The sequence below is a fragment of the Berghia stephanieae genome, chromosome 1 (assembly GCF_034508935.2).
Source record: "Berghia stephanieae isolate SIO BIC M18660-M18661 chromosome 1, UCSD_Bste_1.3, whole genome shotgun sequence".
Classification (NCBI taxonomy): domain Eukaryota; kingdom Metazoa; phylum Mollusca; class Gastropoda; order Nudibranchia; family Aeolidiidae; genus Berghia; species Berghia stephanieae.
In genome coordinates this window covers 97118098-97135186 of record NC_088360.1, presented here as the reverse complement: position 1 = coordinate 97135186, position 17089 = coordinate 97118098, and the positions used below count along the sequence as shown (strand labels likewise).

The following is a 17089-nucleotide window of genomic DNA, read 5'->3' as shown; positions in this document are numbered from 1 at the left end:
TTTTGTTGGAGATATGTTCACCCAATTTTACACATTGCGGTCTATGGGTCAGAAACTCTTTATACCATTTAATAAGGTAGTTTGGAATATCCATGTTGCACAACTTTTGAAGCAAAATATCTGTGTTCATGGCATTAAAAGCTGACGAAAAGTCGACAAACAGGATTCTTGCGTAATTCGAGGGCGTTTGGTCAAGGTGTTTTGAGATCGAATTTGTGGCGGTTAATAGTGCGTCTTCTACACTGAGATGTTGCAAAAGGGGAATAAAAAAAAAATGATGCCTTTTGCACCATGATATCATAAGATATCGTCGCCTAGGCATTCCACGAAGGAATATAGATAATCCATCAAACAAGATGTCTGATGTCAACAGGAATCACCCATGTTGTCCAAGTGAGCAAATTGGGGGTTAATAATCTTGCTCAAGGAAAAAAAACGAAAGTGCCTGAAGCGGGGCTCGAACCCGGGTCATCCGGGTCACAGTGCAATGCCTTAACCACTCGTCCACTTCGCCCCCGGAAAAAAAACAAAAAACAACAAAACCAAGAGTTGGTAACTTTGCATCCAGTGCTGGTATGGTTTGATTTGAGAGACAATGATACAAAATTATATGAGAATCTAACAATGAACAACTTAATCTTACCTTTAATTTCTTTCTCTGCTGAGCCGTGAAGAGGAAATTCCTTGACACCGTAAAGAAGTCTTTGAACAGTGGAGTCTGATGCATGACCTTTGACATTTCGTTGCTTGAATTTAGTCAAAGCGATTTGTAAGTGGTCCTCTGGGACGGATTCTAGATTGGCATACTGCTTCATATTGACCCGGATCTTAGAACGGAAAACTGTATCACTCGCTGTACTCTCAGTGGTAGCGGATACAGACTTGTTCATGCGGATGCGAGGCTTGATGCCGAAATCTTTAAACTCTAAATCAGACTCTGCATTTGCATGTTTAAAATTACTTCTTCTGAGACGAGGGATGTTAAAATTTGAATCTGCAACTCTGGATAATTGGGACACATGGCCAAATAGGCTTGGTTTTTTCACTGTCCAAACTTGAGACTCTGTCTGCTCAGTGATGTGACCTGCGTCTAAATGTCTGCCACGTTTTGGAATTATCTCCCTTTCCTCCGTTGATTCTTCATTCACAGTTATCCCATCGTGAATTTTTATACTAGATTTCTTCTCAACTTCCACCGATTCTGTAGTAGCTTTCATCACATCTGATGTTTTGATGTGGATTTTTTCTGGTTTCTCCTCACTCTGTTTCAACATGTCAACCCCATCAACTTTTTTAATACTCATCCTCTCTGCCTCTATCACAGATTGTTCAGACTGGGCACTAACATGCTTTCCCTCTACATTACGGATTTGAGGAAGACTCCCAGATTCCACAGTCTCCTTCATGACATTATTCTGATTGGACAATTTAATGTGAGGTTTTTGACTTGCCGGCCCTCCCAACTGAATTGCTTTGAATTCTCTTACACTCTTTGAGATTGTGTCTACCTCCTCATCATCGTTGTCACCATCTACATTTTCTATTTTCTCTTCTCCTCCTTCAACAACAACTGTGTTTCCATCCAATCCCCTAACAGCCCATTCTGGCAAACCCACTGTGTTAATTGTTATGGGAGTTAACTCTGAAGAAGGCTCTGATGTCTGTCTGGCCCATTGAGGTAAGCTGATCTGCTCTTCTTCTTCCTCTTCCACAAGAATAGTTGAATCTTTAGAGGATCTGTCAGCCCATTTGGGAATGTCACCATCCACAGAGTCAAGAACAGTCTGTAAAACCAAAATATATATATTTAAAAAAGAGCCATTGTGTCTCTCTATACCTAACTTTTTCTGTATTACCAAAAATTTGTTTTCAAAAATTAAAAAAAGTCAATATGAAAATTTATTTAGTGAATTTCCAGAGGTTTACTATGCTAAATGTGCTTCACAATACTTCATTTATCTCTCCCAGCAGGCCATATGGACACATATATTTCAGACAGTACATGTCACCTGTTAGGGGTCCTTTGTACTAATACACAATATCTGTCACTGTCTATAATCAGGAATTCATTCACAACAAAATAAAGCAGGGTAATGTGCGAAAAGTGTCTTATCCAAGGAAATGCTGGGACAAGATTAAAAAAAAAATAATCCATCACCCATGTGGCCACGAACCACACTTAACCTTGCTTGTCTTTTGTGACAAGATGAGACACTGCTCTTTTGAGCCACTTATGAAGCAACCAATGTATTTTGTGACCCATTATCTAAAAAAGCACTTGGCTATAATGCTAGAATGATTAAGGAGCTGAAAATTAAATTCAAGGCCAAAAATATGCGACTTGGGTGAAGATTATGTAATTTACTGGGGAGAATGAGCATAAATTCTTAAGTTGAGTCCTTGGAAATGGCTCTTTACCCATCTTCTATAACTGTAATCAAGTGTGACTTGTTGTTATCTTCATCATAAAAAGAGTTGGCCTAGGAGCTTGAGTGCAGGACATCAACCGGTGTCAGCCATCTTGACTGCTAGCTAATCAGGTGTAGTATAAAACAAATAACTGTTGAAAAACAAATCTAATAGTGTATGAAAGGCATCATGCTCTTCCTACATGTTAGGTGCACTGTTGGAAAGCAAAGCACTTGGAGCACAATAAGTGTGGCTATGTGGTCTTGTGGTATGACACTCGCTTTCGGATCGGAAGGTCCTGGGTTCGAGCCTCGCTCTGTGCATAGTTGAGTCCTTGAAGAAGGCTCTTTACTCCCATTCTTTCACCGTACTCAGGTGTAAAATGAGTACCTGGCCGTTAACAGCGTTGTCTCTGTCCGGAAAAAAAAAATGTAATATCGCCTAACAGGCATCATGTCCCGTCCTAAAGGTTAAATGTTGCTGTTGACCAGGGACCCCTTGTAAAGCGCTTTGAGCACGTTTAGTGGATATTGCGCTATATAACAGCTCAATTTTTATTTTTTTATTTTTTTTAAAGTGGATATTGAGCTATAAAAAAAGTGTAAAAAACAACAAAAACAACAATCTAGTAATTTCCACACACCTTGTCACTGACTTAATGTTCTAATTTATCCCAGTTTATACAAAGTTTTCAATTATTTTCACTAAGGACTGCAACTTCAAGTCATTCTTCCTGATGCCTCTTACATGTGAGTAAAACACAAATGTTCTCTTCCTACAAACAATAACAGACAAAAATATTTATACTATCAGCAAATTACCTTTGCCTTTGCGGCTTCCTTCATTTCATCTCTCCATTTCTGCTCATCCTCCATCAGAAATTGAACACGAGCCGTGTCAAGCCGTGCCCTCTGTACCTTCCACAACGCTTTCCTTTCTCTGTGCATCGCCTCTTCACTCAGACCAGCATAGTATGCTATTAACTCGTCTCTGTAACGAACGCATATATGCATAAATGTAAACAGAAATTTCAAATATGTACAAAAAATAAATCCCGAATAAATTTCTTTCATAGATATACAAGAAAAGTATTTATTTTTTAAATCCAACAATGGAGACTTCAAAAACCAATATATTTATTTCCATTATTATCATTATTATTATTATTATTATGATTATTATTATTATTATTATTATTATTATTATTATTATTATTATTATTATTATTATGATTATTATTATTATTATTATTATTATTATTATTATTATTATTACTATCACTATTATCATCAAAACTGCAATTATCACCAAAAAAAAAAAGACATACAAAGACGCAGAGACTCTTTTTTTTTAAAATTGAAAACACTATAATATTAAACAATTAAATTCACAATTCTTTATGAACAAAAATTAAGCTTAAATTGAAAAAAAAAAAGAAAAGAAAAAAACAAACAAACAAACAAACAAAAATCAATGAAAGAACTATTCACCTTGCCCGCTCCTCCAATTCAATCTCTTCCTGTGTCATAGCATCTTCTTCCCTAGCCAAACGTGCCATCAATTTACGATCTTCCTCTTTCTCCTTCTCTTCATCACCAGCTCTCCGCTATTGGAAAAATATTTCAAATATTATGGAAGTACAATCTATATAACAATAATAAATTAATACAATTAACATTTTCTGATACTGAAAAAAAAAAGAAAGAAAATTCTCCAGTTATGAAAAAAAAGGCAGATTTTCCATATTCCAAAAAAAAATAATTGTGGCTTTACTTTAAATATACAAAAGAAATTAAAACACTAACACAACTTTAAAGATGCATGAAAAGAAAATCAATTGAATAAGAAAATAAATAAAAACTCAGCTAAGAATCATTATCATGACAGTTGACCTCACCTCTAAGTCAGACTCCATTTGTTCTTTCAGTCTTTTTAATTCCTTCCTTTTCTTTACATCTTGTTTTCTCTTTCTTTCATCTATGATACCTGTATGGTATAAACACAAAATTCTGATATAATTTCATGGGGTAAGACAAAAGTCAAAAGCTGTCATACTTTGGTCACATTAAAAGACAAGTTTCAATTTTTTTTAAAAAGGTTTGCATGAAGGGTGTGTCTGTGAGAGGACAAGCAGAGCAGAGGGATGCAAAGGAGAAGGTGGTTTCAAGACATAGTGGACTGGATAGGGCGAACAACCACAGAGAAAGGATGAATGGCACAGTTGAAAAACAGAAAGAAGTTCCATAGGGCTGTTATATTAAAAAAAGATCTATATAAAAGAATAAGTAGAAGACAAAAGTAAGGATATAACTATCTTGATGAAGGGAGGGCCTCTCTCTCTGCAGTGAACTGATTGATGAATCGGTGCTTTCTGCTATGAATTCCATCCAGAGTAGCCAATCTTGTGTCAATGTACCAAATTATTCCAAATTGTAAGAGCATTCTCAGTTAAAAAGGTTCTACAGTTATCAGTGAAGTAGTTTTTGAGCCTTTGTCTTTTTTTTTAAAAATGATAATAATCCAAGACAACCTCCAAAATATTTCTATGTCCATGGCAATGGATGAATATCTTTTCCTGTCCTGTACACTTTTTATCTTCTTGAGTTACACTAGTTATTAAGTGAATTAGGTTATACCACCATTATCATGAACATTTTCATTTTTGCCACCGCATGTAGTTGCTTATATATACATTTTTTTGAGGCAAATGATAATCTCAAAAAAAACAACAACTCAATAACATTGATAGAAGCAGTGCAGAAGGAAAGGAAGAAGGATATCACAAACATTATCATACATAGAGCCTAAAACCTTTTTTTTTTAAAAAAAAGAAGAAAAATACATGAAAACCATTTGACAAATATGTACAAAATATTTCAGTTTCAATACAAATATTTTTAAGTTACCAACCACATCAATCCAATATTATGTCAGGAAGAAACAGGCACTGAAAAATTAGATATTTATTGGAACTAATAAGCCCCATTGAGAAAAGGATGTAGACCTGCCAACTTCTCACATACAAAATTAAATGAAGATGTGATGATACTAATGATGATGATGGAGGTGATGATGATGATGAAAATGATGACGATTCATGATGATGGTGGTAGTGATGAGGATGGGTTTTTTTTTTGTTTTTTGTTTTAAATAGCAAAATACAATAAAAATCATCAGGAAAATAACTGGTAATTAGGGAAATCGAAAAGGAGAACAAAGATCGCGAACTTCCCAACATCATTTTTGTGAGTGTTGGCAGGTCTGAAAATGAATGTAATTTTTCAAATGACTTAGGCTTCAGATTTTGAAATTCTAACCGTTTGCACTATTAATTCATTTGTCTGGCTCTGGCTCACCATGACATAACACCATACAGAGGCAGTGGGTTACATATGTTAAAACGGTTTACCTTGAAGACGGGCAATTTCCTTTTCAGCTACTTTCTTTGCCATTTCCCTTAATTCTTTCTTTTGTCTCTTGACCCGTTTCCTGGCCTCCAACCTATAAATAATTAAATGAAAACAAGATAAATAAAAAGAAATAATGTGACGATCTTACAGTAATAGAAGTAACAATAGAAAAAAAGTGAGATGAAAGGAATAAGTTATACAGAGAGTAAAAGCAGATCCAAGAAAATAAGTACAAATTTTACACCCACAGCAATTAAATGCAAAAAAAAATATATATATATAGATATATATATATTATCAGTTATTAAAATTATCAGCTTACAGTATTTAACTTGTTATTCATAAATTTGAGGGGTTGGTTTATTTTTTTGTTTTTATTTATTCTTTAGGGTCTGGGTTTGGGTTTTTAGGGACATACTTATTTAGGTTATTTCAAATTTTTATCTAACTGAAAGCACAGTTGCTTGCCACTTTTCTCACTTCAATTACCTGTCTTCAGAAACCGATTTGGCAACCTGTATCATACGTTGCACATAGATCTGGCAATACTGCTCCATAGAAGAGAGGTCTGTCGGAGAGAAGGAAATCCCCACGCTTGGTATAACGCTGTCCGACACATTACATAGAAAGTGCTGGAAACACAATGTACTGATGTCAAAAAATTAATCATAGAAATACGATAGATCAAAATGCATGCTAAACAGTAAGAATATCCCTTTTTCAAAAAAATATTTCTTCATCTAACGTTGACGGCTACATTCACTCTTTTTTTTTTTTTTTCAACTCAATTTATGGAATCAAGTCACTGAGCAATATTGAAACCTTCAAAGATAAATGCACCTAAAACAGAAATGTACCAAATAATTTTTTTAAAAAAAAGATAAAATAGGATGATGTGTGTGTGTATGTGCATGTGCCCCTTATCCTCAGTGCATGTGTGTTCGAATACAATACTAAATTTTGACTATGATTATAAAAATTTCCACCATCTAATCTAAATTACGGGCAGCGTGGCTCAGAGGTAAGGTCTTTGCTTCCTATCCGAAAGGTACCGAGTTCAATCACCCGCCGCTGCGTTGTGTGGCCTTGAGCAAGTCACCTCGCCCTAGCTCACTTTGCGGTGCTGCTCTGCGGCTGACGCCTGGGTTATTCCAGTCTTCCCTTGGAATAGACCCTAAAGACAAATTTCCCCTTGGGGATGAATAAAGGGAATTTTATTTATTTTTATTTTGTCTTAAATGGACAGAATACTGTTTTGAAAAGATAGGTGACATGGTAAAGCACTTTAAGGCTATGCAAATGAGGTAATGCACTGTGGCGATATGTACAGCCCTGAATGTTACAGCCGACAGAATTTTCTGAAAATTTTTTCAAATAATATATGTCACCTAAGTTTTAAGTCATGAGGCTTCCATAAAGAGCAAATTGATGATAATAAGAGTAAAAAGATTGTGGGGATATTGTTGGAAATCCAACAATTGTCAGACATTATACATGTCTGTATATAAACATGATTTAATTTTGTTGCTAGTATTACACATTACCGTATTATTATTACATGTTATCCTATCAATACACTAAATTGAACCTGAATTTGAATTAATACACATTAACTATCTTGAGTATTAAAACCTATTTTTACACATTAACCTATTATTGCACATTAACTCTCTTGAGTATTAATACCTATTATTACACATTAACCTATTATAACATATTAACTCTTTCAAGTTCATTAGAATGGAAAATCAAGCAAAATTTGTTCAATTTTCAAACACGATGAACTCGAGAGCAGAGTTCATCCAAACCTACTTGTGGACTGCATATCCTCAGCAAGTTGATGGACTTCCCACAGGTGACAATATCCTTGACTACGGGTTGTAAGAAATCTGGTAGATTCTCCAGGTGGCCCGCATTTTGTGACAAACAGTAGGCTTTCTCCCAGTAATCCACATCTGTACAAGCAGTGAATAAAAATGAATGTAGCATTTACCAAAAAAATGAGCAAAATAGAACACTTTTGGCTAAAGACTTCTTAATACAATAAAAATTAGTAGGATATGCCACAATTATTTTATGACTCATATGTTCACTTTTAAGTTTTAAAAAAAAATCTGAGCCAAATTTCATTCAGAATACAATGTTAGAGTTTCATTTTCATCCTTTTAATCCTAACAAAGTAAAAAAAAAAAAAATGGCATCCAAGTTACTGTCAAAAATCCATTTTATAATGCAAGTTAGCTCAATTGTCCTTAAAACTGACCAAATGAACTTTCTTCATCTTTCTGGAAAATGTGTGGTAAATATGTAGAACTACAAATGGTGAGGATGGAAGTGTAACATAATAAATTCAAATTACATGTCATAACTAACAATACATTACATATTAAATTAAATGGGCAGAATATATAAACAATTTATCACAGTACAAAAGTTGTACCATGGATTGAATGAGACTGCTGAGATATGTAACAGGTTAAAAAAAACGTTCAAATATTGACTGTATTAAATACATATAGATTGTAAGAATTTTTAGATTTACTTATATAAAAGTAAGTTATATAATGTGTGTGTTAAATACATGGAATAAATGTATAGGCAAAACCCCAAATAAATCACTCAATCATAAAATGTAGTAAGACTGAAAAGACGAGCTTGGATATCTCTTTCTAAAGTGCCATGATTGAACACGGAAAATGACAAAATAGCTGAAGTTCAACATAAATCAAACTCAATACGAATTCCAAACCTTTTTTCTCCAGACTGGCAAAGTCGACATCAATCATGAATTCTTTGAATATGTCATTGTGGACACCATGGAAAACCCAATCTTTGACAAACCTTTCAACAAAAATAGAGTATACAACAATGTCATATATGAGCCCTTATATAAGTTTTATTCATTAATCTTAAGAACTTTTCTCTGTGGTTTAATTCTAAGATCCTATTTTTCATGCAATTGATATGTAGTGACATAATCATAATCAACATATTGCAAAACATAGACATCATAAAAGTTACTGCATTCTATTTTATTTGACATTTCCTTACTAAGGAGCAGACTATTTCCTGTTCCATCATTGTTTTGTTTATTTGCCTTAACAAAGCAATCCTCTTATCTCTCACTTTTTTGTGCTTCATTCATCATATTTTATTGACAAAGGGGAAATCCAAAACGAAATTGAGAAATTGGCAGTCAACAGTAGTCTCCGTCGAACTTTAAAAAATGTAATATTGCCAGACAGGCATCTTGTCTTGTCCAACAGTTTAAGTGTTGTTGTTGGCTTAGGACTCCTTGTAAAGCACTTTGAGCAAGTTTAGTGGATATTGCTCTATATTTATAAATGCTCAAGTTTGTTTGTTTTTTTTTACTTACAACATGAAAGGGGTCCAAGTATGGTCTAGAATTGACAAGAGAACTGGGTAGTGTCCACAACAACTCGAAGCCTGTGCTTCCTTGTAGAGGTAGGTCAGCAATTGGATGCCCAGAGGGAAGTCTGCAGTGAGGAGGTCTTGGGGTGGAGGTTTATCGTGGACATGACACAATCTTGCTGTGTAGCTGAAATCATAAGAGAACAGAAATTTTAAAAATAATAAGCAAGTCTCTCTTTATCTTTATCTTTGACTGTTTAAGGCATGCATCTCACATTTGTACAAACTCATTTTGTGGCTGCATGTCATTATAATTTAAAACACATATTGATTTATCTTGAATTTTAGACAAAATAGTTATCGTTCTTTAAGTCTCATCTAATCATTAAAAGTTTGAATCTCTTAACAATAAAATATAATTATAATTGGATAAAGTGTTCAAATGAATTAATTATAAGACAAAATTGATCTGATGTTCTTAACTCACTCAATCCTAGAAAATTTTGCTACTTTACAAAATGGGAAAAAAAAGTGTATTAAAATCGAGCATGTGCATAGATATTTTTATTCAACTATCATTAACATGCAAAAACTAAAAACATTAGCTTTGATACTACGCCTATAATTTGTCTCAGAAAAAATGTAATAAATAGGCATGGGGTGAAAGTAACCCTGGATAAACTACGGATATAGTCAGTGTTAGGATTGAGTGAGTTAACTATCCAACAAACCTGGTTCTCCAATAGGCTCAAATATAAGACTAAAAAGGAAAAATGTAAACCAAACAAAACACCAACATTATGAAGATAACTACTACAAACCCTATCTGTTCAAAGGCAGCGTGTAGATGTATTCCTAGCTGAAGCAAAGTTAAGGAGGATGGGATCTGCAAGATGGCGGCGTTGTAATGACTAAGCACATTTCTAATCGCAGCAGTAAATGCCTTGAAAACTAGGCCATTGGAATAAAAGGAGCTGTCTGTCTCTGAAGGTTGGGAGAATTGTGTCAGGCGTCGAAAGAATGTGCCAAACTGTGTGAAAGGTTTCAGGCTGTCTGCCATCATGTCAGGAGACATGCCACAGGTGTGCAGGCCTGGGGTGGTGTGAAAAGTATGACTGGTCTGAGGGAGGAGAAGGAGGGGGGGGGAGGAGGGAGATAATTTAGATGATTAATGAATTAGATAGTTTTAAGTGGTGGTGAACTCATCAAAGTCATGCTCAAAATCAAAGTTTTATAATAGGCATCTAGCCAATAACCATAACACTTTCCTCAACAAATAACAAAAATGGATTAAGACAATTACTACTGGTTAAAAACAACAAAGATAATAAAAATGATAATGACATTATTATTTTATCAATAATGATAAAAATAAGAAGAATGTTGACTTTATATGGATTCCACTGTAGTTTCTCAAACTATGTAAGCCCAAACTTTTGTAACATTAACCATTTCCTCTTTAAACAACATTTTTAGAATCTGGTTCAGCCCAACAGAATACTGAATTAAGGTGGTTGGTGGGTCACATTACAAAAAGAAAAAGTTTAGGTCCTCACTTCATCATATGGAAAAATCCACGACTGCACACCGACCAACATGAGAAGAATGTGTTTGGTGAGTGTTTGAGGATGGACGGATATGAGCGTTGTTTGGACGGAGTCTTGTGCTGCAATGGATAGGACATGCAGTCTGTGGCGCACAAACACATCGAACACTTGCGGGCCTGATTCGGTTAAGTAGGGACGCTCTGTGGGACCTGGTTGGCTGATTAAATATTTTGGAAAAAAAGGATAAAAATAATAAGGTGGGTTAAGATAATTTAATATGACGATTTTTTAATTGTAATTCTTATTTTATTTAGTCATCATTATCATTATTACTATTATTAACAATTATCACAATAACATCATAATCATCATGACAATTATTTATACACAGGTGTAAACATATTTGAACAAAGCATAGATCTCAAGAGACAGCTGTTGTAATTGTATTTATACAAAGAGAGAGAAAGAGAGAGAGAGAGAGAGAGAGAGAGAGAGAGAGAGAGAGAGAGAGAGAGAGAGAGAGAGAGAGAGAGAGAGAGAGAGAGAGAGAGAGAGAGAGAGAGATTGTTGTTTGTTGTTTGTTGCTTTAAGTCTCTTCCAACGCAATTGAGGTTAAATGAGAGACCGCTGAAACAAAAAAACAAGCAATCTAACAAAAATAGTACAAATGTCAATCAAAATCATAACCTAAAGATATCATAAGCTAAATTATAAATAACCAAGAACAAACAGGCAGAAGATTTACAGAAAAAAAATATCCCTGTCAAAAATACAATCACAAACCAAAGAAGCAGGATAGGCTAGTAAAGAGAAGAAGAAACGACATCACTATCGGATCGTACACCCATGCGAACATCATAGGTATATGATTCAAGGTGATGCTAGAGAGAGAGAGAGAGAGACAGAGAGAGAAGAGAGAGGGAGAGAGAGATAAAGAGAGGGAGAGAGATAGATAGATAGATAGATAGATAGAGAGAGAGAGAGAGAGAGAGAGAGAGAGAGAGAGAGAGAGAGAGAGAGAGATAGAGATAGAAGCTTTACTCACTATCCAATCCATTCCCATGTGTAGTGCCTTGACCGTTCATCGGTGAGGACACTGTCCCACACAGAATCTCTAGGGCTGGTCACATGATCCACCACACTCACCACAGAGCCAGACATGGAGCTCTGGCCACTGTCCACTTCGGACAACTGATTAAAGTAAGAAATTCAAAAATAACACAATACTCATAAAAAAACAATAAAAATAACAACAACAGCAGCAGTAATAATGATAATAATAATAATAATAATAATAATAATAATAATAATAATAATAATAATAATAATTTTTAAAAATAATTATGCCCTTCTGCCACGACATAAGATATCGTCGCCTAGGCATTCCACGAAGGAATATAGATAATTCATCAAACAAGATGTTTGATGTCAATAGGAATCACCCAAATAGGGGGTCACTAATCTTGCTCAAGGAAATAAACGAAAGTGCCTGAAGCGGGGCTCGAACCCCGGACCTTCTGGGTCACAGTGCAATGCCTTAACCACTCGGTTAATAATAATAATAAAAGTAATGGTTTAAAAATGTCCTTTAGTTTTCAGCTATCTGACCAATCGTTTCAAAGGGATTATGTCTAGCTGACCCTGCTGCTTAAAATTCAATTTTGAGCATAACATTTATAATCCGACCTTCTAAAAAAATACCTTCATTGAGGAAAGTGAAAAAACAAACTTTCTTAATTCTGATCATTGTGAGATTAAACTCAGATTTCTTCATCAAGTTCATTCTGACATACTACCAGATTGATGTGGTGCGAGAAATATTCATGAATAGCATCATAACAGAGTAACGACATGACCTTCAGAGTGTTGGAGTGATGATGAGAACTAAACCTACAAATCGGAGTATGGAAAAACTGACTCACCTGGCTAAAAGATTTTGACTTTGAACATTTGAACTCTGGAATTCTATAATAAAAGGGATATATAGCAATTAGAACTGACACAAATATTTATGATGTGAATGAGACAATCGATAGAGCATTTAGAACACACAGTGGTAACCTCTGAAATGATGATTAATTTATAAATATTTAAAACGTGAAATATCCACTAGTCCCAAGCCAATAGCAGTACTTACCATTTAGGACGAGACATGACTCAGTAAGGCATTATCATAATTTTTTTTCAACAGGGACAATGTTACTGGCCACGTACTCATTTTACACCCCGATATTGTCAGAATGTGAATAAAGAACCTTTATTTTTCGAGGACTCTACAGTACAATAAAATAAGACTGATAGATAGATAGATGGATAGATAGATAGATAGATAGATATTACAGTACAATAAATAAGACTGATAGATAGATAGATAGATAAGACAGATAGATAGATAGATGGATAAATAGATAGATAGATAAATAGATAATAGATATATAATAGATAATAGATAGATAATAGACAATAGATAGATATACAGAAGACGTATTATAGACAAATAGATAGATAGATAAATATATATATATATAATATATATATATATATATATATATATATATATATATATATATATATATAATAGATATAATAATAATAGATAGATAGATAGATAGATATATAGATAGGTAGATAGACAGAAAAGAGGGGAGAGAAGAAAAAAAATTATAATAAAAATAAACGTCCATTGTCTGTTTTGTTCCCATACGAAGCCTTTCCATTTTCACTCTTTCATTAGTATTTTACGATCACCGGCTTCAGGCAGCCCTTACCGTTTTCTAATAAAATAAGAGCATTTCTATAGCACTTCATGCCAAGGCCTCAAAGCGCTTTAGATACACTCTACCTTGTGCTACTCACATCAGGACTCAAACCAGGAACCTACAGGTAAAATTGTTTTTTAAATTTGAGTACTTAAATAGCACAATATCCACTAAACATGCTCAAAGCTCTTTACAGGGGGTCCCTGGCCAACAGCAACATTTAACATGTAGGATGGGACATGACGCCTGTTAGGCGATATTACAATTTTTTTCGGGCAGAGACAACGCTGTTAACAGCCAGGTACTCATTTTACACCTGAGTATGGTGAGAAAATGTGAGTAAAGAGCCTTCTTCAAGGACTCAACTATGCACCGAGCGAGGCTCGAACCCAGGGCCTTACGATCCAAAAGCGAGTGTCATACCACTAGACCACATAGCCGTACAGGTAAAGGTAAATGTCAAGCTACAAGACCACAAAGTCATTGTCATCATTCAACAATTAAGAAATACCCTTGGACCATGGCCATAGTACATAACAATCAAATATAACTCCACCTGGCTAAAAGCTTTTTACCGAAATGATAAAATACCCATATGAAATAAATTTATGACTGCCAACAAATTCACACCTGAGTTATATGAGGTAATGTTTGCAAAGTGCCTGACGCAAAGACAAAAATTCAATCAGGCGTTTGTGACTAGTATTATTCGTCCAGTCAGAGACAGTGCTAAACTTTATTATAAAACACTATGTAAAACATTGTCCAATTTTATTTTTGCTTATTTTTTTTTAAATTGATTTATTTATTTTCTTAAATTCCATTTTCATTATTTTATGTGTATAGCTTCATACTCAATATGCATAGAATGAATGACTTACTTAAAATCTGGACTGACTTGAAACTCAGGCAGGTCCAACTGGATGTTGATGTCTAAGAAACTGCTGGAAGCAGATGAAACAATGGTCTTGTCTTCCTATTGGTGGATCCAGAATAAGACAAATCAATATTACACCAATGACACAAAATAACAGAGATAAATACCATAAAATAACAGCAATTAAAAAAATAATAATAATAATAAATAATAAAAAAAATATCTGTATTTTAGGAGAGGGGGGGGGGGGGAATCAAAAAAAAAAAAAAATCTACATAAACCACAATTACATTATTTTCATTTTATATTTTTCATTTTATATGTTAAAATTGATGCAATGTAGGTCAGTTCTAACATAAATCAAACTTTTTATTACATTCAGAAGATCTCAATAACTCGGTTGAGCAATCATTTCTCACGCAAAGGGACTGGGATCCATCCCAAGATAAGTCGAGTTTGTATTCTGACCCCTGTCCCCATGACCACCAAGCAGTGATTGGATAGCTGGGTTTGTTAGATCTGGCAGAAAGTACTTTGGATAGACTAGCATCCTATCCAAAGGGTAGCAAGCCATTGCCATTGTACGTTTCACTATATAAAAGCCAGGATAGACAAGGGATTCATGGGCATTAATGGCTCTGGACGGCTATTGCTTTTATTAAATTCAAGAAATATATATATTAGTCCTACAATTATCCTTAAATCAGTCTAGATGCATTAAATATAAAGAGAGAAGTTTTTGTAATGAAATTCAATAGAAAACTGTTGTAATGCCTTGTTATCCATTCAGCCATCTCGCACAGTAAAATTATTTTATCGTCCTAATCACATACCAATATTGGGATAAACGCAGAATCTTCACTTATCCCATGTCCCGGTGTGGAGTTAAAAACCTGGAAGACAACAAAACGAATATCACCAATCATTCCAAAAACAATAATCAATCTATTCTATTTGAATGAGGCACGACAATGAATTTGAAATGTTACAAAAGAATTAACCAATAAATTTAAAATATCACATAAAACTATATATCTAAATAAAGATCATATGCTGGCGCTGATATAACCTAAATGTGTTGCAAGCGCCGTAAAACCCTTAAAAACAAAAACAAAAACAAAGATCATGTGTAGTTAGTTCTTTTCAATAATTATAATAAGCCACAGCTCTCACTAAATATCTGAAAGAGTGTGCATTATTTGTAACAACAGGCTAGAAAGCTTCGTGCAGTGCATTGCACAACTTTAAAGTCATAGCAGTCATGTGAATTTTGAAAAAGTAATTGCTGGAAAAATTAGGGGCAAAGCCAGGATTTAAGTGACAACGTGATAATGATGACAGTGGTGATGATAATGACAAGCGGCCAACTTGTCAAAGAGTTCAAACTGGACACCCTAACTCACAATACTGTCATGACCCAAAACAAAAGTATTTTTGGACTATTATATAATGTAATCTAGATTTGGATTTGAAAAAAGCACAACCCTGGGACATGCAAGGGTCATTTCCATACATATAAACAATCGAATTCCTTTATTCTTTATTTTTCTCCAAATTGCTAAATCGGCAATCCCAATTTTATAAAGCCAGTTGGTGACTATGTTATGATGATGAAGAGAGGTTTTTTTTAATTAATAAAACCCTTGTAAAATTGGCGAAAATAGCAAGTAATGAGAGAAATAATCGTAACAGTTGGCAGATCTGAAGTACATACCCATGATACAGTCCATTCGTGTTCTCTGAGATTGAAAGCTGACACATTTTCAAAAAGATCACTGGAAGAAAATTAAAAAAGGAAGACAAATAAAAGTTTTTCAATTCTGTAAAAGCATAAATGCAAAAAGCACCTACAGTAACAGTAATACTCAATAAATGATAATGATCCAATCCTTAAAAATGTAAAATACCCGATAAAATGGCAAATGTCAAAGAGACTTAGGGGAAAACAAACCTACAATCTGTGTAACCTGTAAATAAATATATAGATTTCACTGAGGTTTAAGAAAAGAATTAATGATTGCCATTGAAAATGCACCAGACATATCCTCCTTGAAAATGATATGACCTGATAGATCAAACAACCTGACCTAATTTCAGCTGCAACTCACAAACCAGACAGCAATCTGGAAATGATGAGCAATGAGCTTTTTGGAGGTACACTCAATACAGGAAAGATCAACCAAAGTTGAGTGAATAATCTTTGGTCATCGTTGTTCCCTTATTGAGACTGATTACATCAAAAATAAAATAAATATATTAAAAAATCAGACTTCTTACTTTGGATACTGCATATAATAGTGATCTCCCTTAGTAGATGGGAGCATCCCCATCCTGTACGACAAAGGGCCTTCATTAGTTACAACTGTCTCATCCTGAAAGGAGAATTTAAAAAACACCAATAATTGTTACTTACTCCCTAAATCAGAGATGGCAACATCAAGAATCAGAAACGTCTAAATTTTTTTGGGGGGAGGGGGGGGGGGGGGGCGGAATTAGCAATTTTTTTTTAAAAAGGGTAATTTAGTGTAGCCCTCATTTCTTGAGTAAATTTGAAAACGACATTCAAAGTATGTGACACCATATAAATTCCCTTAACCTCATATTGATACAAGGAAAAGGGTGGCTTGTAAAAAATGCACAATTTTCAAAAGATTTTCGTATTTTTCTATTGGCACTATTTTGACATTAAAAATTTATAATTTTCATAATAGTTGG

General features: G+C 34.3%; 1 protein-coding gene across 1 annotated transcript in view; it reads right to left on the bottom strand.

Annotated features, from left to right (window-relative positions):
• The window catches only part of LOC144962484 (gamma-tubulin complex component 6-like), a 37626-nt gene that overhangs the window by 13397 nt on the left and 7140 nt on the right, over positions 1-17089 (bottom strand). Inside the window, exons 5-21 of the mRNA XM_078895473.1 lie at positions 16652-16746; positions 16089-16149; positions 15208-15267; positions 14379-14473; positions 12661-12703; positions 11784-11929; positions 10748-10955; positions 10013-10311; positions 9196-9378; positions 8569-8660; positions 7632-7774; positions 6309-6451; positions 5819-5910; positions 4307-4395; positions 3900-4015; positions 3231-3399; positions 644-1784 (exon numbers count right to left, since the gene is read on the bottom strand). Coding sequence (XP_078751599.1) covers positions 644-1784; positions 3231-3399; positions 3900-4015; positions 4307-4395; positions 5819-5910; positions 6309-6451; positions 7632-7774; positions 8569-8660; positions 9196-9378; positions 10013-10311; positions 10748-10955; positions 11784-11929; positions 12661-12703; positions 14379-14473; positions 15208-15267; positions 16089-16149; positions 16652-16746 — 3175 coding nt within the window. The remainder of the gene's footprint in view (positions 1-643; positions 1785-3230; positions 3400-3899; positions 4016-4306; positions 4396-5818; positions 5911-6308; positions 6452-7631; positions 7775-8568; positions 8661-9195; positions 9379-10012; positions 10312-10747; positions 10956-11783; positions 11930-12660; positions 12704-14378; positions 14474-15207; positions 15268-16088; positions 16150-16651; positions 16747-17089) is intronic.